Source organism: Equus asinus, chromosome 8 (genome assembly GCF_041296235.1).
Source record: "Equus asinus isolate D_3611 breed Donkey chromosome 8, EquAss-T2T_v2, whole genome shotgun sequence".
In the NCBI taxonomy this organism is placed as follows: Eukaryota; Metazoa; Chordata; class Mammalia; order Perissodactyla; family Equidae; genus Equus; species Equus asinus.
Window position 1 is genome coordinate 20,318,994 of NC_091797.1, and position 22,126 is coordinate 20,341,119.

At 38.1% G+C, this 22,126-nt stretch overlaps 2 protein-coding genes across 13 annotated transcripts in view; one reads left to right on the forward strand and one right to left on the reverse strand.

Annotated features, from left to right (window-relative positions):
• The window catches only part of RUNX2 (RUNX family transcription factor 2), a 315,890-nt gene that overhangs the window by 262,334 nt on the left and 31,430 nt on the right, over positions 1–22,126 (reverse strand). The gene's annotated exons all lie outside the window — the stretch shown is intronic.
• The window catches only part of SUPT3H (SPT3 homolog, SAGA and STAGA complex component), a 467,896-nt gene continuing 447,417 nt past the window's right edge, over positions 1,648–22,126 (forward strand). For 6 of the 7 annotated variants that reach the window (XM_044776797.2, XM_070514825.1, XM_070514824.1 and 3 more), the window contains exons 1-2: positions 1,648–1,957; positions 15,118–15,218. In XM_044776797.2, the coding sequence (XP_044632732.1) occupies positions 15,118–15,218 (101 nt within the window). In that variant the 5' untranslated portion in view covers positions 1,648–1,957. The remainder of the gene's footprint in view (positions 1,958–15,117; positions 15,219–22,126) is intronic. The other variant, XM_070514826.1, reaches the window with a different exon arrangement.

Below are 22,126 nucleotides of genomic sequence, written 5' to 3' on the forward strand. Positions count from 1 at the left end.
CTAGGATAACTGACGTGACTTCAAAGCTAAGATCTCTGCCAACAGCACAATTCACAATTTCCTAAGAGTGAATTTTTGAGCTCTCTCTACCAGAGTCTTGTTTAACTCAGTTTCCTTTCTCCATAGCTCACTTTCATTAACTCCCGTTGTGTGTGATTATATGTAAGCTAGACACCAGTAGCCTGAGAGTAAGATCTGGGCTCTATTCGGAAACACTAGGTCAAATCTGGCCTCCATGTGATGCAGGTAAAACGCCTATGCAAGAACCACTATGGCAACATTAATTGAACATAATTTTAATTGAAATGATCTGCTTCAGGTTATCTTTCATTAGATCTAATATTAATTTTTCTCTGAATTTTCTTGGTAATGTACTTGAAAGGCCTTCTCAACCATTGTATAAACCAGTCTTCCTTTGTAAGAAATTAGGCCAATTGTCTCTCATTGTCACTCTCCCTTCCACTCTACACTTTGCCCAGCATTGAACTGGGCCCTGATTTACACATTATGGTGAACTTTTACCTCCTAAATATATTTAACCTTTTGGAACTTTAAGTATTTGGCAAATACTGAAGTGTAGGGGAGATTACAGAGAACTAAACACAAAATTAACAGAAGATTCAACTACAATCCACAGAGGAAATAACCAAATAAGTTGCTATTTTAAACAATGTAAGCAAAAAGGAGGAAGGAACGGATTATTTCAGAACACAAATATTCATAGACAAGAAAATAACCGAAGCAGTACTGCTTAGAAAGATGTGATGAAAGTTAGTAGTTGAATCTCTATATTTTATAATATTTGACGTCTTAGGAGCCGACATAAGCATGGATAAGCCAGGTTTCTTCCCTAAGCAGCTGAAACAACACTAAAAATATAAACAACAAGACTTCACATAATATAAAGAGTGAAAGCAATCGAAATCATTGTCGTACGACTGTATTACGTAAGAACTACATGTGTAACACTCAAATGTCAGAGGACAGGATGCACAGTTCAACAGTGGGAGTGCAAGATTTCAAAAAGAGGAACAGGCCAACATCCTAAGGAAAAATATCATATCACTCATAAAAGACTTTGAGATAGAAAAAGGTTTCAATAATAAAAACGTGGTCTTTAAACGCCTGAGCTTGGTAAAATGAGTCGGGGGCGGGAGGAAATTGCGGACCATAGCCTCCCACCGCCTCCAACGACTGTGCAGGGGCATCGTGGGGTGGGATGGGGTGCGAGAGCCTGCGGAAGGGCTGGTGCTTCTGGATCCCGGGAGGGGCTCCATGTCCACATCACGACCCTCGGTGCTTTGGGGAAGCGGGTCTTTCTGATTTCTCCGTTTCCCTTCACCATTCTAAAAGCACAATCCGGCCAAGACCTCGGTTCACCCCAATTCCTGGCCCAATTCCAAGGGCCGGTCTCTGCCCTGAAGTTGAAAACAAGCTTCCTGCGTCGGCCACCGAATCCCTCGAAAATCCTAGCCCTCTCAGCTCCACTTCTAAGGAAGCCTGGCCCTCGCACACCTCCGCGCCTCAGCTCATCCCTTCTCTCCCAGTAGCCGCCGCCGCCGCCGCCGCCGCCGCCGCCGGGAAAGCAGCCGCCAGCGAGCCGCACGACGCCCCGCCCCCCGCGAGCGTGGCGGAAGTGGCTCGCTCGGGAAAGCAGCCGGCGCGCCACCTGGCCGAGCGCGCATGCGCCAGCGCCCGCGCCGCCAGTGGCGGGGGCGTCGGTAGCGCTCCCTCCTCCGTCTCCGCAGCCCCCGCCCCACCGAGAGTCGGGCTCACGCCATCTTGCGCCCCCCTCCGCCCCAGTGCAGCCACCTTCTCCGTGTCGACACTCTGAGCCCCCCACCCCGCCCCTTTCCAAGCGTGTCCCGGGCCGCAGCAGCAGAAACCGCACCATCTCTACCCCCACAGTCTCCACGCGGGACGCGCCGCCGTGCCTACAAGTGTTCTTAAAGCAGAGGTTGTAGGGGGCGCGGAGGGCGGCGCGGGGCAGCGGGGAGAGGGCTGGGGACGGGGAAGGACGCCGCGCGGCGAGCCCCGTGTCGCCGGCCCCGCCCTGGCCCCCGCCGGGGGCGGCCGCGGGGGAGTCCTTGGCGGTGGCGCTCGAGGGCTGAAGGAGGCCGGTCGCGTGAGGCGCTGGCCCGGCGCGGCGCCCGGGTCCCCGCGGAGGGTGGCCTCGGCCGCTGACTCCTCCCCGCCGGGGGGTGGGCGTGGGGCGCGCGGAGCCGGCCGGCGGGCAGGGCCGGCGTGGCCGGGGGTGTGAGGGAGCGCCTGCCGCGCGTCATCTGGGGACTGCTTTGGGGGAAGAGTCCTTAAAGCGGGAAATTGTCGCCTTATGGGCAGCGTGGAAGAAGAGTTAGGTAGCATTAGTACAAGTGCAGCGTCCAGAATAAGGGCAGAATGGGCTCCGTTCTCTCTGGGGGAGCCCACCTCTGTGACCCCTGGGGAAATTATTTAGCCCGTCTTCTTTGGCTGGATGTTCTGGTCTGTAAAATGGGGATAATAATAGCCTAGCTCACAGTGTGAGGATGATGTGAGGATGGACACGTTAAATGACTACAACAGCGCCAGCCACTGATCAGTTACTTAACTGATTAATTTCAGTTCTCCATGTTTTAAGAAATTCAGAATGACTGTGACCTTTTCTTTTAAATTGAAAATCAAGACTCTTGGTTTGACAAGCGAGAGTGGATTTATAGGGGCGGTGGAATGTAATATCTGACGCTCCCAGACGATCCCGGACATCTGTTGTGACTGTACGCGTGGATAAACGAGCGTAACTCCATGAGGCTGATAGAAACTTTCAGCCGTTTCTTTCGGAAGCAATGAGTATATATTTATCTGGGAGGAGAGGACCTAGGGTCTTAGTATGTGTGAGGGGCGGAACTTTGGAAGTGGAATTAGGTTAGATCTGCAAAGATTTACTCGAAGACCAAATTGAGGACAGAACAGGTGGCATTTCTGATGGATGTCCCGGAGAGGCTGGGTTTGACTGAATGTGAGGAACGATTTCTTGACAGTACTTTGAAAATATAGAATGCACTTCACTGTGCTATTGCAAGTTTCTTGTCTCTGGGAATATTCAAGCAAACATCTAGAGCCGTCTAGGTCTAGAGCAGCACTGTCCAATAGAACCTTCTGCCATGATGGAAAATATTCTTTAGTCTGTGCTGTCCCAATATGGTCTCCCCTAGACACACGTGGCTCTTGAGCGTTTGAAATGTGAATAGTGCACTGAGGAACTTAATTTTTAATTTTATTTTAATTAATTTAAGTATAAATAGCCACATGTGGCTAGTGGCTGCCTTACTGGACAGCATAGGTCTAGAGCTTTGAGACTGGACTGTGAGGCCCCTTCCGGTTCTTGATTTGGTTGAGTTTTAAGTCAGAGAAGCCAACTATTGGAACATTTATTGCCTTAGGGAATTGTAATTATATTCAAATAATGCCTCTCATTCAAATACTATAGTTCAAAGCATGGGTCTGTTAGTACTTATTTACAGCTTGACAAATTAAAGCAAAGCATTCTTTTGACCCCTAGGTTGTACAGCTAATGCCAGATTCATTTGGAGAGCCATAACAATAGTAACAGGAGTTTCCTTTAATCATTATTGTGCTGTATTGTGACCAGGGGTTTCTGCTATCTTTTATCACTTTGGGTAGTTTTCAGTGAAAACTTTTCAACTCTTTTATTCCTGAAACTTTTTCTATTTTTTTTTTTTGACTTTTGGCATAATAAAACAATTTGATCAACTATCATAATAACCTTTGAACATCAGGACCTTTTAGAAGTAGTTTTGTGGTTTTAAAGAGATAAATCTGAAATTTCGTGATATTTCGCACAATTACTTTCTTTGAAATATGTAGGTGTTTTTTTCTTTTTCAAGCAAATGTTTATAAAGTTAAGCTTGAAAATAAAACTTAAAAACCTTTATTTATAGGTAGTACCCTTAACTCTGGCCCGATGTCTGCAAAATGGTGTCCTTAGTCTCAAGGCTGAAGATAATTGTTAGATCTAGAACAGAAACTTAAAGCTTGTGAATTAAGTATATGCAGAGAATAGCCCATACTGTACAAATCGAAATGAGTTGCTGTTATGTAGGGTAACTGTATACCCCACTTTTTCTGGGACCATCATGTTTTTAGAGCCTGTTTGTCCCGGCATGATTATTAATAGAGCCCCTTTCACTTTCACAAATGTCCCAGTTGGGACCACATAATAATAGGGTTATCCTACTTTTAGGGTTGCTGAAATTTGTAATATGTAATTTTAGTAGGATTAACTATATTGTGGGTTCGGAAATGTACTTGCTTTAAAGTAGTGACAAAGTTGCTTATGTGTTTAAATAATAGTTGAGATATCTGGAGTGAGGCCAGCAGGTGACCTGTCCATTTAAGCCACTGGTAATTCAGAAATTTTCCTCTTCTCCTTATAATCGGATAGAAATCTTGGGCAGCTTGATTTTTGGTTCTCTCTCAAAAAATGATCTTTTGGTATAGGAGGCTGCAAAGAAAGCCTGTGTCAGTCACATCAGAATATTGACTATTCTTTTTGAAAAAGATTTTGTTGAAAATAACATCCGTTTTATTTTATGGAGAGATTGAATAGTGAAGTCAGTCAGAGATCTGCTTATTATGTGTTAGAATGTTAAAGAAGGATTTTGCGTATAGTTCACCAAAATAGTAGAGAAAAATAATTCAGCCAAATGCATTATTGTATTAATTTGAGTTTATCCTGTAATGGATAAAATATTTTATTGAGAGTCAAACACACTTGGTTCGAGTCCTCACTTTGCTAAGGGTTGAATGAGGTAACCCATGTGACGTGTTGGGTGCAGAGTTGGGTACATCGAAGCACATAGAAGTACTCAATGAATATTAGCTGCTCTAGCCTGAAGGTTTTTGAATAACAGATCTGGAAGAGATATTAATGTTCTGAGAGGCACTGCGCATAGATGCAAAGAGCGCTTAAAACTAATTCCAAATCCCTAGGTTTAGCCCTTTTCTGCCATATTCTCTCCTTGTGATTTCCGTTAAGGTATTTAACTTTTCTGAGCCTCAGCTTCCCCATGAGTAAAATGGAATTAGTACCTAACCTCATCCCACCTCCTCTCAGGATTGTTGGAGGCTTCAGATGAGAATTATATCGATTGTTGTCTTGTTTTACAAACATTGTTTAATTGTTTTTGTCTCAACTTGTCTACCTGCTACTTCCAGTAAAGACTAACCCTAAACCTGCAAAAATTGTTGTGTATTTTAATATGTGAAACAGCATAAATAAAGTATAATAGGCACCGTTACCCAAGATTGGTCCCTTTGACAAATAATACTGTGAGTCACAGTAGTGGTGCTTTATTGATCTGGTTACAGTATATTCTGTACACAAAACAAGTCCATGCCACTGCTAAGGGAGACCCAGCATTTCCGTGGGTGCTCGAAGTGCTCCTTCCATTGTGTTAAGTGCTGTATCTCATTATTTATCCAAACATGTCAATCCCACTTAACAGGTATGCTGATGAGATTTTTACTTTCTGGAACAGATCTGTCAATTTTGCTTTATACCACTGCATTTGATAATATCTGGCTGATAGTTAATGGATAGTGAAGGTTAAATGAGGTAATGAATGTGAAAATAGCACGCTATCTGGCATATGGTATGTAGCAGTTGCTGAAAAAATGCTGTGTTCATTGAATTCATAGGGCAGTAAATTGAAATAATTTCTGTGAGGGCATTTTATAAATTGTAAAATACTATGCAAATATAAATATTTTAAAATCCTGAAGTGTACTTTTGCTGTTTTAAATGCTGTAGAGGTTTTATGACTGAATCCTGTATCTTTCGCTTTACTCATATTATTTATTTTTGAATCTTTAAAAGACTGCTCCTAATCATAACATTCTTTCTCTGAGAATATACTTGTTTCATGATACATTTTCAAGAAGCTGTACTTCTGCTTGGATCTTCTCCCTCCTCCTTCCCCGCCTCCTCCTCCTCACGGATGGGGTGCTTTCCATGTATCAGGCACTGTCCTAAGTGCTGTATTTACTTAGCCTCATGTAACCTACGAGGCGGGTGTTTGTAATCTCCATTTTAAAGATCAGGGAACTGAGACAGGGAGGTGATGTGACTTGCCCAAGGTCACATGGGGTTAGAGTCTGTGTTTGACCTCCAGACTCCAGCTCTTTGCTGCTAACCTGTGAGTTGGCATAGGCAGATATTTCACACCAAAGTTCACTATGACAGACACATCTGGAAGTCTTGTGAGTTAATTACGGTAAGCTTTTATTTTATGTTTCTTGTGGGTTAGGAGAAAAACTCAACCGGGAGTCAGGGGACCTCAGTTTTAGTCCCACCTGTATCACTAAATAGTGATGTGTCCTTGGGCAGTTCAAGAAACCCCTCTGGACTTCAGTTTCCTCACCTGAAAAATGAGGGATTTGGATGAAATTAGTGATTTGTAAACTGTGCTTCTGAACCTCTGATGTCTTTGATCCCACTCCCACCGATTTGTGTAGTTATACTTTTGTCTGTTGTAGTTGTTTATCCATTTGCCTAAGATTTACTTTTAGCAAAGAATTCCTGAACTTAACTTTTATTTATTTACTTTTAAAGATTGACACCTGAGCTAACATGTGTTGCCAATCTTCTTATTTTTTATTATTATTGTTTTTTCTTCTTCTGCCCAAAGCCCCTCGGTATATAGTTGTATATTCTAGTTGTGAGTGCCTCTGGTTATTTTCTGTGTGGGACGCCGCCTCAGCGTGGCCTGATGAGCGGTGCCATGTCCATGCCCAGGATCTGAACTGGCGAAACCCTGGGTCCCTGAAGTGGAGTGTGTGAACTTAACCACTCGGCCATGGGGCTGGCCCCAAACTTAACTTTTAAGGTCATCAATCTCTAAGATAACTTAATGACAAGCGTCCTGACTACTACATGTACAGCTTCTCAGTAATTCCATGGTATTTTTGTCTGTTAAAGGTGGTAGGCATCTTTTACAAATGAAAAAACTAAGGTACTAAAATGGGAGAAGATCGGTGAATTTTTGTTAAAATATGTATGTAGATTGACTGAATATTTCAGGTTATCAGCTAGTTAGGATCAAAGCCTGTTGTTTGTTAGATTTGTGACCTTCACTTAGTATTTTTACTCTTAGCTTCCTCATTGGTGGGGGGGAAATGCTTGCCTTGTAGGGTGATTGTCAAAAAATGTGAGTGAATATGGGTGAAAAACCCTTGATAAACTCCCAGATGCTTATAGAGATTCACGTAGTTTTTACATGCTTACAGTAAATTTCCCATTCCTTTTTCTTTTTGTCACATGAACTATGTTTTTAACCAAATCAGATATTTTATTGAATTGTTTATATTTAATATGGAGTTCTCATAAGGTTTAATATTTCTAAAATGTGGATCTAGACTAGAGGAGGATCTGGATGTTTAAGAAATCTGCTCCTTTTTTGACATCCTTGTCAAATACACTTACCTCTTACTGTTAGAAGTATAACTGATTCCAAAACTTTGCACATATCTGAAAAGTTAACCATTAAGTCACTCAATTATGTAATATTTTATGTGAAAACACAGTGCTTCAGCATTGGAAAAGTAAGCTTGTCATTTTGTCAGGGTTTGGATGTTAAGTATTTTATTTTAGGATGATCTGGCTGGCACATTTGCACTGCTCTTTAAGGACCATTTTTGCAAAGAATAAAATTTTTTTTTGAAACTCAGTTTCCGTAGGAGAGAGTACTGGATATGAGAGCACATGGAATAGAAACCTATGTTAACATGAGACTAAAGAAGAAAAATGTAACAATAGAACTTTGTGTGTTTCTGAGCAGTCTGTCACTGGGCTCCTATGTAGGTTAAAAAAAAAAATGATCATGTAGCCAACTAGGATATGTAAATACACGGTTTATATCTGCCTAATTGGGAATTTTCTTAGTTGCCAGGTGTTTTGATATTTCTTTCAATTCAGATACGTTTTTTGAGTGCCCCCTATGCCTTAGTCCCTGTCTTCTTTATGACATCCATCTGAGACAGGTAGAAATTGTTCTTGACAGATGGAGAAACTGAACTTGAGAGATTAGGTGATCCTTATTACCCAGTTCTATTCTATTGATTAATTATCCTTCTTAACAAAAACCCCATGGCCATGACTTTTATTTCAGTTTCCTGCCTTACAACATCTGTCACAAAGCTTCTGCAGGATTTCATCTCCACTCCAGTGTCGAATAGTTGTTTCAAACTTAACATGGCGCGAATGAACTCCTGTTTCTTTTCCTTTCCAGTCTCCTTGATCTCAATAAATGGTGCCACTGTTCAACCAGTTGCTCAGGCCCCAAGCTTCAGAGTCATCCTTGACTGCTCTTCTCTCACATCCCGTGTTTAATCCATCAGCAAGTCAGCTCTGCCTTCAAAGTACGTTCCAGAAATCTGACTTCTCCCACCATCTCCACTTGTTACACTGATTCAGGCCCCTGTCATCTTTTGTTTATACAACTTCAGTAACTTTCTAACTGGTCTCCTTGTGCCTTTGCTTCCTTACAGTATACAGTATATGGTATATAGTGTATTCTCACAGCCAGAGTTATCTTCTTAAAACCTAAAACATTTCAGGTCACCTCCCTTTTCACAATTCTCTAATAGCTTCACTTTATACTTACTAAAATTTAACCTCCTATGGCTGACAGAGCTTTGTGTCATCTGGCCTCTTGCTGACTCTCAGATCTTATTTTCTACTCCTTATCCCCTTTGTTCTCCTCACTCTAGCCACACTGGCCTCAGGATGTTGATATTTCACTGTTCTTTTTACCTGAAGTTCTCCAGAGCCCCCTCCTGGGCTTTGTTCAGATCTGTATTAAGTGTCATCTCCTGGTTGAAATCAGCTTGTTTAATTCGTCTTCAGAGTATCTGTGCCTCTTTCACATTGTACTTATGTGCTTGTCTCCTGCATTGGAATGTGTTTCTTTTTGTCTAGCCTGGTCACTACTACACCCCAGCTCTTACCGCAGCGTTTGGCCTGTAGTAGGTCCCTGATAAATAGTTATGAACGAGCAAACCAAAGCACAGGTGGTGCATTGGCTTTAAATACGAGGGTGCCTTTGTTGGAAGAGGAGGGAGTCCAGACGATGCAGTGGCTTTGGTAGAGGAGAGTGGAGGGAATTGCTAAATAAAAGCCTTCTATTTCTCTGTGAAGTAGAAGGTGCAGTCATCTGCCAATAGTTGGGGGAGAGATTATAGGGCAGAGGTTTATTAATAAACTAAAATAATTACTATGCACTAAAACGTTTAATGTTAAACCCAAAGTATTAGTAAACTAAAACAATTAGATGTCAGAGAAAGGAGGCTTGCTGATGGGTGAGTGTCTGGGAAGGCTTTGGAGATACTGAGCTCAGGTCGGGCTCTTGTAGACCACTGGTTTGGATAGGCGGAGAGGAAACAAAAGGTGTTGTGAGTGGAGATGACTGCAGGGTCAAGGTTCAGAAGAACCCTGCGTGGTTAGGGAGACACAGAATGGTTGATTTGATTGCTGCATGGAGGGAGGCTGGGGAGGTCCCGTGGGACTGATGTTAGACGAATTTTGTCGTCTGGGCAAAGGAGAGCCATTGGAGGCTTCTGAGAAGACGAGTAACACGTCTTTAGAAGGAGTACTCTGGAGGTAATATGCAGAATTAATTAGAAAGCTGGGAGATGGGTTTAAAAGATCCTGTAGTAAGGGTATTGATTAAGGTGAGATTGGGAAGGAGGGGATTGATTTAGAATTGATTTTTAAAAAGAGAAAATGCCAGGACCAGAGTGTCTGGATACAGGCAGGGAAGGGACTGGGGAATCAAAAATGCCTTGGAGTTTTTGACTTCGTGTGACTGAAGAGTAGTGTTGCTCTTATAGAACTGGGAATGGTGGACAGGGAAGCAGGTGTGGTGGGAAAATATACCAGGGAATAGTATATATATTATAGGGAAGAGTTTTTGTGTCTATGAATATGAAGTCTTTGGTAATTGTTTTAAAATGGTGGTTCTCTTGTCATTCTGATCATTAGGCATTCCTTATGAATATTTATAGCTTCTTATCCATAGTAATTAGAATCAAACTGATTTTGGTTAGGAAGTACTTACTCTTGTTCCAGTAGTTTTAAGAAAAATAGTTGCTCAATGAACGGTGACACAAAATGTTTCCTTAGATCATGTATTGCCCTTTATGGTGCTTCATAATTTTCAAAGTACTTTCACTTCTGCACCTACGTCATTTAACAGTAATCCAGCGAGATAGGAGTAATTAATTTGGATTTGCTATTCATTTATCTGGTTTTTTTAAAAACTGCGGTTAAATATGATTTATTTTCAGATTGTAACAAGTGTTAAATCTCAGTACAGTTTCTCATAATAATTGAATGGGTCTGATGTTTCCCCTCTTATTGCGTAGTATCTGGTGCATTCTCTCTAAAGTCATTCCATTGGTCATATCTGTTAACTTCAGCAGGCTGTGGGCTCCTCAACGGCAGGGATGACGCTTTCTTATCTTTGTATTCTTTCTTATACCATTCGCCCTGCATTTGCTGAGCATCCGCCCTGAAGGGCAGTATCTTAGGTATCAAAGTTATAGATAAAGCAGTGCCCTGTCCTTAGGCAGTTAGCAGCTTGAAGAAGAGGAAGTGGTTACACTGCAGTGTGGGAAGTGCCATGGTAGATGCGTTATTTCAGGTTCTGAACTCATCTGATATATGGTAAGTGAATACAAATGATATTTTAGTTAGGAAAATACAATTAGCAGTTTCAGAAAAATTGCTGTTGATTTCAAAACAGTTATAAATTATATGTGAATCATCTGTTCTTTGGATTATTCATGTTACTTCAGTTTTAGCAGATAGTTGAATGGACAGTTGAGTTTTATACCTTTCAAAATCCGCTGGAAATGGGGCATATATAAATTTATTGGAATTACCGTTGTGTTATCCCAAACACTAGGTATAGATGTTTTAAAATTTTGTACATTGTATTTTTTATTTTTTGCATTCTCAGTGATTGAATGATCATTTTGTATTATTTTTCATAGCAGGAGAAATTTAGATCATGATGTAACTTGAGTTTTTTAATTTTTTTTACAACAAAACTAAAAGGCAGTGTATAATGGTGTTGGCTTAACCATAATTGCTTCCTGCCTTTGGAGTTCTATGAAAATGAAAAAGTTCAGATTTTAACAGTTTTCTATTTATACTATGTGGGATGTTCAGGTTATGAATGATTGGAATTGAGACTCTGTAGATGCTCAGAATTAGTACATAGGTCTGCTTGAGTTAACTTTTCTCAGCAGTGATATAATAGAAGGTATAGGAAAAGATTCTACCATTTTTTAATAAATAGGTAGATGATTTCACAATCCAAATTTTGATTTTTTTTTGAGGGTGTTGTAACTAGTAATAAAGTTTTCAACTCTTTGAGGTATTTTAAGCTAAAGATGTTTCATGGTATTTTTTCTTTGGTCATTTAGTCACCAAAAATATGAGCTATAAGTAGAAACCCAGTAACAATAAGTAAAAACCCAGTAACATGTTGCTGACACTTTTGTTTAATTCACATTTGTGATGTACAACTTTATTACAGTTAAATTTTTTGTTGTTGCAGTATTTTCTAAGGAAAGGGGTATGTCCTTAAATTCTGTTGTTTTAAATTGAAAGAAGTTAATTTTTCTGCTCTGGAACAGGAGTTTTACAGGTGTGACATAGTATTGGCTATTGGCTTGATGATCAGATTTAAATGTAAGTATTAATCAGAGATGAACTTACTCCTCGGGTTCACATTAAGCTGTGGCATGTTGAAATAATCTAGGTCTCCATCTGCACATCTGAATTCATTTTGTAAAATATGGCAAACAGCTGCATTTCACTTGAAAGCTAAAACAACTGCAGGACATTAACCCATTGAGAAGATTACAGTAGGTTTTCAGTTCCATGTTAACTGTATTTATTAGAGAAAATTGACTTGAGTGCTTCTGCTTTTAACCAACATTTTTTTTTAAATGTCTGGCAGAAAGGAAATAAAGCATTGGAATGATAGGACTTTGATGTGTAAAGAAGTTAATGTCTAAAGAAGTTAATTATCTAAATCATCAAACAAAATTTGGTTACGGGAAATAATTATTTTAAAGATTCTAATGAGCTATCAGCTCATCATGTCAAGAAAAATGTTATTCACCTGTTTGATTTAAAAATTAAATAACTTGACTGTGAAAGGATGATCGTGGTTATAATGAACTAGGATTGGGACCTTTTACCTCTTACCAATAAATACTCTTGATGTGAAACATTTGCAGTCGGAGGACAACCGAAGAAAGCTGTGGTTTTAGTATGAACTGACTTTCTGAAATGTCTCCTCTTCCCAGAGCATTAAAGTGGGGAGACTGGATTTCAGTATGAAGAAGGGGCAGGTTGTGCCAGCATTGTCTCAGGACATTTGGCTGCAGGATAATCCCATAGAATGGCCTGTCTTCACGTCTGACATGAGTCAATTTAAATCATAACTGTTTTTGGAGGCTGGGGTTAATACCTAACCTTAGAGATCAGCATTTTCTCCAGGATATCATATCTCTGTCATTCTTCTGTTGGGACAACGAGGGAACCATTTTCTAAGGTCCTTGAGAAAGCCAGGTTCTTCTTTTATCACTTTGTCCTCATTCTGCAGGACTGTTCCTGGAAGTCGGTTTCCAGTTTATTTTGCCCTAATCCTGGACTGGTGATGTGATTATTTTCTTTAACCTAAGTTCCAAATGGTGCTGCTGCTTTTCCTATATTATTTGTAGAGAAACATACTTATTCCAAAAGTCTTTGTGAAAAAAAGAGGACGAATTTAGGCTTCAAAAAAGTGATGGTCGGGGCCAGCCTGGTGGCACAGTGGTTAGGTTTGCACATTCCGCTTTGGCAGCCTGGGGCTCGCTGGTTTGGATCCTGGGTGCAGACATGGCACCGCTTGGCAAGCCATGCTGTGGCAGGCATCCCACATATAAAGTAGAGGAAGATGGGCACAGATGTTAGCTCAGGGCCAGTCTTCCTCAGCAAAAAAAAAAAAAAAAAAAGCTGAGGATTGGCAGCAGATGTTAGCTCAGAGCTAATCTTCCTCAAAACAAACAAACAAACAAAAAAGTGATGGTCTTTTATAGCATTAGCTTCTTAATGTGTTTTAGAATTTTGGTTTTCAGGCTCAATTCGAGTGAGACTTTTTCCCTTCTCTTTCTCTGCTCTTGTATTTTCTTTCTAGTGGTTTTGGCCTGGCCCTTTAGGCCCTCAGACTAGACCAGGGCTTATGTTGGCAGATAGTTGGTCTTGCCACAGAAGGATACTGGGATATTCTAGATCTAGCCAGTCAGCCAGCGTGCTGCTTGTCTTCAATCTCTGTCCTCTGCCTTCTCAAAAACTTCATATATGGCCTATCTCAGGCAGTGGTTTGTAGTAGTTTTTTTTTTTTCAGCCTTTTCATGGGGCCCAGCCTTCCACCTCAGCCCTTGGTGAATGACTCTGGTTCAGGTTTCCTTTATCAGTTTTAGCCACCATTACCCACAGGAGTGGTCAGATTAGAGGCTGCATTAAGAAGATAAATTGGGCAGCGATGTGGGTAACAAGAAGGGGGGGATGTAAGAACGTAAACAAAGTAGAATTTATTTGGCTTCTTGCAAATTATAGAGTGCAGGAGGAGTCCAGGGTAATGACTGAGGTTTTGAGCTAAGGTGACTAGTAGCAGTAGAGATGTCAGTAGTAAAACGGCACTAACTGTATAAGGAAACTACTTAATATTTGTTGAACTGTATTGAGGTCTTGTAGAGAAAGTATGCAAGTTTCTTAAACTTGTGATTGTGAAGTAAGGGTAATCTAAATTTTTCGTAGAAGCTTTTAACAGATTAAGAAAGGGAGAATTCTTAAGGTCTTTCTGTTTATAATAGCTAACATGGTGTGTTTACTGTATGCTCAGAACTGTTCTAGATGCTCTGTACATATTAGTTCATTTCACGCTCACCACAACCCTGAGAGGATGGGGTTATCATTCGCATTTTACCGATGAGGAAACTGAAGCACAAAGAGGTTACCTAACTTGCTCAAAGTCCTGGTGAAGTAGCAGAGTTGAGATTCAAACCAAGGCAGTCTGACTCCTGACACCTCCTAATTAATTTACTCTAACTTCTCAGTACTGCTTTATTTTATCATATGTTCTAAATTTGTTAATTCTTCTTTAGAATCTGCAAAGTATTTTTATGTTAAGGAACATTATGGTATTGTAAAGTTTATATAAACATAAAATAATAGCTAACATTTATTGGACACTTACTGTGTAATAGTTGAGGCTTTTTGTCTACTTTCACTATTTTATTTTAATGTTATTTTCACTAATTCTTGTTGATGGGGCTGCCACATGCGTTAAATAAAATGACATGTTAGGATTGGCGTCTAGTTTTCCCATAATGCATCAGCTTAATTTTACTGGGAAAAAGTCACATTTTAAATTGATGAGTTACTTAGCCATAAGATTATAAAATATCACAATGCTTACTTCTTTTCTACTAACTGGCTTGATTTGTATTATTTGTATTTTAGGCTTTGGTTCAAATGAGAATTAGATTATGCTGTGGTTTTCTAATTTTGTATCTTACAGCTGTGCAACTCTTCCTTTAAATGAAATCTTACTTGAAACCCTACTATATAAAATAGAAAAAGTATTGTTGTTCTGGTGTTCTGGACGGAACTGGAGGTGGGTGTAAGCTTGGGGGCCACTGGGAGCTCCCTGAGATATTTCCAGTGAACCTTAGGGCTCCCTGGAACACATTTTGAACACCACTAAGCTCTATTAAAATACTTTAATGAGTATTTTTCTTCTGTTACTTCTTACACAATGTGTACTGAAGTAGTTATCACTCCAGTGAGTAATTTTTTCATAACATATTGGATTAAGCAGTTTTTTTCCACCTTACTATTTCATTTTAATAAAGAACATTAGGTACGAACAAATCAGATTTACATAAAACAAATCAGAAATTTAAAATTTTCTACACTTTTTGAAGTAATTTATAATTGTTTCTGTTTTCTATGCATTTATTTGTAGTTAAGTACATTTCTTTTTGTTTCTCTTTTTTATTTAGATGAATAATACTGCAGCCAGCCCAATGTCTGCTGCCGCTTCAAGTTCTGGAAGAAGTGTTGGGAAGTCTATAAGCTTTGCATCAGAATTACAGATTATGATGTAAGTATGTCTCTGCATCTCATTTATTACTGTTTTATGTTTTCGTATTCATAAAAGATAATAGAAATAAAAAAATTTATAAAACAACTTGGAAATTTGTGCTTAATCAAATAAATATGAAATAATCTGATAACATTTTAAAGAACCATATGCGGAAAGAGCAAAATTGGTTAAAAATGCTACAGTGGTACTGTATTTGAAAAATAAGTATTGGTTCATCTTTATTAAAGAATGAACAATTATATAAACATTTTTGCTCTAATTATTATCTGACCAAATCTGTGTTATGGATTCTTACTATTTTAGTTTTAGATTTGGAAAATTTTGCAATTCCTTATGTTCTTGGATAATTGAAATGTTTTCACAGAGAAGTTCTCAAATGTCATGATAATTCTATGACCCTTATTTAAATAAATTTTGTTTGATAATATTTGAAATCACTGTATTTGAGAACGTTGAGGAAAAACTTGGAACATTTAAAAAATCATCCGCACTCATTATGATTTTCCTAAGGCTCTTTTCAGCTTGACTTCTGGCTTCTTGCATTGAGTGAGACTGCATATCTTGATCTGATGGGAGGTAGCCTGTTTATTAGAAATGTTTGCTGGCACATTTTTCTTTGTTATTGGTTCAGGAGACAGTTGTCTGCATAATGGTGACAACACCATAGAGCTCTTGTTTCCCTATGGATACATTATTCTTGATATACTTGGCAATTTTAAAAGATTGTTTCTGGGGCCGGCCCATGTCTTAGTGGTTAAGTTCGGCATGCTCTGCTTTAGTTGCCCAGGTTTGCTGATTCACATCCTGGGTGTGGACCTACACCACTCGTCAGACATGCTGTGGCTGCAACCCACATATGAAATAGAGGAAGACTGGCACAGATGTTAGCTCAGGGCAAATCTTCCTCAGGGAAAAAAAAAGAAAAGTTTCTGTTGAAGGTTTAAGTGTCTTCCTCTTGTGGGTGTATGTTGATAGCCTTCACAGTGGATTACTCCACTGTATGATGATTATTGTTCAAAGGAAAAATTTGAGCATATATCTGATAGTTGCTTGGTGAACATCCTTTAACAACAACACTGAAAGCGTTTATGTCATAGGCTTTTAAGCTTTTAGGTCTCAGGATCCCTTTATACTTTTAATTATTGAAGACCTTAAACAGCATTTGTTTATGTGGGTTGTATCTATTAATATTTATTGTTTAGAGTTTAAAACTGAGAAATAAAAAACTTATTAATCCATTTGGAAAATAATAAACCTATTATATGTTAACATAAATAATATATGCCCTATAGAAATAATTGTCTTAAAACCCGGAATTGGTAACATGTTTTGTTAGATAAGATGAGAATAAATTAAATGTATTAATTTAGGAGTTGTGTGAGGTAAGCTTATATTTTAAATTATGGAAAATTTTAAGGCTTTATGCTTCTATAAACTTTTGTATATTAGTTTTTTAATTGTTCACTAGCTTTATATTAAGAATCTTTTGTGTTATATTAATTATGTTTAAAAATATTAAATGTGTTTTAGAAAGTTTATAGTAAAGTGAGGAAATTCATTTTCCTTTAGAGCTGGTTCATCGATGTACCTTGTATTTTTAAAAACTTTTAATTTTGAAAATTTCAAACTCATAAAATTATAGAGACTAGTGTAATGAACCCCAGGCATCCATCATCTGGCTTTAACAATAATTGTGTTTTGCCGGTTATTTAACCTTTCTCCTTATTCTCCAGTGTTTTTTTTGTGAAATATTTTAAAGCAAATCCCAGACATCCTATTTCAAATTTGGTAGTATTTATTAAGACAGTGTATTTGTTGGTAGGTATGACACACAGACTGGCTGCCTGTTTCTGAAAATAAGCTTTTATTGGACCACAGCCACACTCATCATTTATCTATTATCTAGTGCTGGTTTCATGCTATGTGGCAGAATTGAGTATTTGTGACAGAGACCATATGGCCTGTAAAGCTGAAAATGCATACTATATGGCCCTTTACAGAAAAAGTTTGATGATCTCTGATCTGTAGAAACAGCTTTCTAGAAGAAGAAAGCTGTATTTCCTTTTGTCATTTATACTTTGGAGAGGTTCTATTTAGTGCATTTGATAGACTGCAGGCCACTTAAGAAAACTGGGAAAAAAATAAAAGCTAAATTCAGCACTTTCTTATTAAATACTTTTGCAAAAGTCTTCCCAACTAATGTGCTTAAGTTGGATTCAGAATGCAAAAGTTATTGTTGGCTACAGCTTTGGAAGAAATGGACATTTTTCTTCTATTTTAGACCTCAGAGAGAGACCTAATAGTTACATTCATCATTTATAGTCTGAAGATATTTTTTCCCCTTATGAATTGCTTTATAGAACAAGAACATAGGGCCCAAATTGGGGGAATCCTTTTTAATTTAGCAATATTTTCTATCGATATAAGGTTTTTAGGTTTTTGATTATGTAAAATTAGAATCAATATACATTTGATCCTTGCTTATATGATTTCGAATGAGAAAGTACACACTTAACTCTTTGTGTTTATTTTGCGTTATAGGAATTTCATTCTGTGAATCCCTACTTTTTTTTGAGGGCAGGTTCACAGTTCTTCTAAGCCTATTTGTATTGTACTGCTCTTTTTTAATCCTCTACTGCTACTATTTCTCCCCACCCATTCATCACTAAGAAGGTGGTTTTCTCTTGGCTCCCTGCTCTCTAAATAAGCAACAATACCGTAGTGTCGTTTCCAGGGAATGGTTTCATTGAAAGGTATCTAGCTGTCAAGCTCAGAGGAAGTTGTCATGATCTGCTCTAAATGTAGAACTGGCAGCCACTCTGGTCTACTGTTGGAGCCTTGACAGAATTGACCATGTTTTAAGTTTGGGTGGTAAACAGTACCAGTGAAGCATTCTTTAGGAAGTGCTTCTACATGTTTTAAACTGAAGGATTAGCTGCCAAACAGTTACCAGTGGACTGGGGACGACTGCAGCTTTCCCTTACCTAGTGCATGTAACTGAGCACATTTGCCATATGCTCTTATCACACCTCTTTGAATAACGTGCTGGAAGGGTCCAGAGGCTTTTGACTTTTAAGTTATTGAACTCAGGTAGCCTGTAAATTAGAAAGTGAGATCTTTTTAATCCACATTGCAGACATTTTAACGAACTTCTTGAGAATTTTAATTAATTTCAGTGCACTTCAAGGGGTCTTCATTGGGCTCTCTCTTCCATATTTTACTCATTTATGTATTTTTTGCCATGTCACATTGTGCTCTTTTCAGGTTTACTCACATTTTCTAAGAATTATTCCAAATGAAAATTTCATCCTTATTTAAAATTCACAGATTGAATTTTTTTTTTTTGGGTGAGGAAGATTGGCCCTGAGCTAACATCTGTTGCCAGTCTTCTATTTTTTGTATATGGGTTGCTGCCACAGCATGGCTTGATGAGAGGTGCATAGGTCTGTGCCTGGGATCCGAACCTGTGAACTCCGTGCCACCAAAGCACAGTGTGTGATCTTAACCACTATGCCACCAGGCTGGCCCTGGAGAAAGTTTTTTAAAATTAGTTTCTTTGTGTACAATAAAATTAACTCCTTTAATGCAAGTTTTGCATTTTTTAAAATTTATATTTATTGAGTTCTTATATGGCAGGACCTAAATGCCTTTAAGATAGCCTAGCAGTAGAGAAGGGTTATGGAGACAAATAATTGTCATGTAATAGGATATGATAAATTCCATGGTAGTAAAAGAGGGAGTGGTGGTGAACTTCTGAGGGTGAGCTTCCTAACTTAAGGTCTGTACTTCTGACTGCTGCCTGGAATATCCATGAAGTATTGAACTTGTCAAACTTAGTATGTCCAAAACTGAATTAATATCTCAGTAAGATTTGCTTCTTCTCTTGGGACTTTTTGGGATAAATAGCAGCAACCATTTATCCATTGCTGCACTAGACTAGGGTGTAGCTGTGTGTGTGAAATGGTGATGTTTGGCTGTTATTTAGCATTATGAAGTTAGGAGCTGTGGAAGAACATGTTCCCAGTTTTATCTTCACCTTAATCTGACTTTAAAGAGACCTAAGATGTAAATATATGAATTAGTAATAGATGTTTATTAAACTGACATAGGATTCCTCCAAATATTGTTTCCGTAGTGCATTTAAGTTTTTCAGGAAACTGGAGGAAATCGAAATTCTTAAAGGTAAAGAGTGCTAACGTTAATATATTACAACTTCAGAGATGCTCTAATAATCCCAGTGATGATGGCGAATGCTTGTGGAGAGGTCCTGAGTACCAGGCACTCCCCTGATTGCTTCCATAGACTGTTTCATTTAATGCTCCTATAACCCTATAAGATAGATACTTTTAGTCCCTTTTTATAGATGAAGAAATTGAGACACAAAGGTTAGTAACTCACCAAAAATTGCCATTATAGTAAGTTTCAAAACCTGGATTTAAGCCAGGAACTGTAACTCCAGAGTCCATGCTCTGGACAAATTATGCTAAACTATGTTTCAGTCAATCAAACTTAGGTCGATTTATAAAATTTAGTTTACAAAGGAGCTTTTGCCAGGTTATGTGTGACAGGTGTGCTATAATGAAGTAATAATGTGAAAGCTGAATAATTGTTCAGTTAATTACTGTTATTAGTAATGAGGTCTAATTTTTATCAGAAGTATTGGATCAAGTTGTTATTTTCATATTATTGTAGCGTTTATTTCAATTTCCTATTGCTAACCACCAAATCTTTTTAAGCAAGGCCGTATCAGTAACCAGGAGAAAGTATAATTTTTTGTAGAAATACATAGTCCTTATTGGATGCTCATATTTGTGATATTTCATAATTTTGGATATCAACCTGGCCACTTTGCTATTGAATATTTAAATATCATACTTTTATATTTTATCACTATTAATATTTGATTTTAATTCCTAGTGTTTAAATCACACTAAAATATGTGGATAAATTTATCCATGTACTTTTTGTGACATGTATCTATTTGGAATATTTTAAGATATATACTGGTTATAAATTTAACAATCGTGAGGAAGACTTTCAAATGATAATATAAAATTGGTCACAGTCTTTGGGGAAAGTGAGAGAAACGTGTAACAGCTGATTGAGAACATGAAAGCACTGTGTAACTGAAAGTTGGTCATACATGTTTTCCTTTCAGAAAGGAAATAAGGAAGTGTTTAAGTTGCCAGATCCAACTGAATTAGATGCCTGCATTGAAAAAAATGTGTCATTTTATAAATGTGGCAAAATACAATTTTGAATTTGTACTTAAATAGCTGTATTAATTCTCTCATGAAAAGAAAATAACTAGGCCTTTCCTTTTAGGATATTATGTATATAATTACCAGAAGGAAAAAACATTTTGCTCCAGCTTAGAAATGAATTCTTAAAATTCAGGGAGATGGAGTCATTTTCGTAGTTCTGTGATGAAAATTCGTAGTTATGTGGGGAAGAATAGGTAAAAGTTCATGGATCTGTCATTCTGAAATTGCAGTATACTTGCAGATTATCACACTGGAGATTGGAAATAGCTGTCCTGAATGAATTTCATGCAGAAGCAGGACCTAACTGATAAACAGTTCACTTATCTTCAGTGTTAATATTCAGCCGTTCCTCTGTGTTCCTGAGTGCTTCCCCAGACCCCGCTGAGGGCATTCTGAGCGTGTGGTTCATGTACAGTATTAACTTTCTAGAATCTGAAGGCCTCTGAATTCTCAAATACATCTTTCAGATAAGGGATTGTGGACTTGTGTCTACCTCATAGGGTTTTATGGAGATTAAATGAGATACTAAATCAAAGCACCTAATAAGCACTGTCCTGTTAGTTGTGATTGTCATCTTTTTGAAAAATAATCATCAATATATTGAGTTATAAAAATGTTTCAAGTGCAAGGGGAAGTGTTTGCAGTTTTATGGAAAGACGTTTTATTATTATAGAGAAGAAAATGGCTTGCCTACTTTATAGCATGCCGTCCAGTAGAACTTTGTGCAGTGAGGGAAGTTTCTGCTTCTGCGCTCTTCAGTAGGACAGCCACTAACCGCACGTGCCTCCTGAGTGCGTTCAGTGAGCTAGCCACTGAGCAACTGAATTTTAAATTTTATTTTAATTAAATTTAAATAACCACATGTAGCAAGTAGGTGCCGTATGGGACAACACAGAATAACTATGGAAAATATAAAATATACATAGAATGTTTCTTTTCTGGGTTGCTTTTATTATATTTTTATTGAAATTGGGAAAAGTACATTTTATGTGTTATGTGATTTGTTGATTTTATGTTTACTTTTAACATTGTCATTTATTTTCTTTTTACTTCTTTCTCTGTTTTTTTGGATTGGCATTGTCCCGGAATTCTTTAAAGATTTGGGGATGTTAATTTTTGGTTACTTTGGCAGGTCAGATTTGATTGGGAAGTTTACTGTTACATTCATGTTGTATTTTGTGGAAAGTCTGGATAATACTGAAGTGTGTTAGTTTCTTAAAAACGTTCTTTTGTGAATTGACATAATATATTTATACTTAGTCTTTCTGAAAATTTTGTGACTGTAGCTCTGAATGTATTGTGTTGCACTTGATTGTCATGCCATTGTGTGTAACTGAATATGTAATATTGTGAGTTTTTGGTGCTCATTTTCATGTAGCTAAATTTGCGTAATTTCTGGCAGCTCTGAAGTTAGCATATGTTACGTAGTATTTTGTCAATTCATTATTTTTATTTTTAATATGCTGAGATTTTGAAAACTTGTCATTTTTAAATGTACCAAGTTCAAAATTAATTTTTAAAAAACGTACTGGATAAAAATGGATTCTTCAATACTGAAAATATATCAGAAAGTGGTGAGTAATTTTGGGTAGGAAATGAAAATTTGGTATCTATGATTATGTGTTGATTGCCTTCTTACAA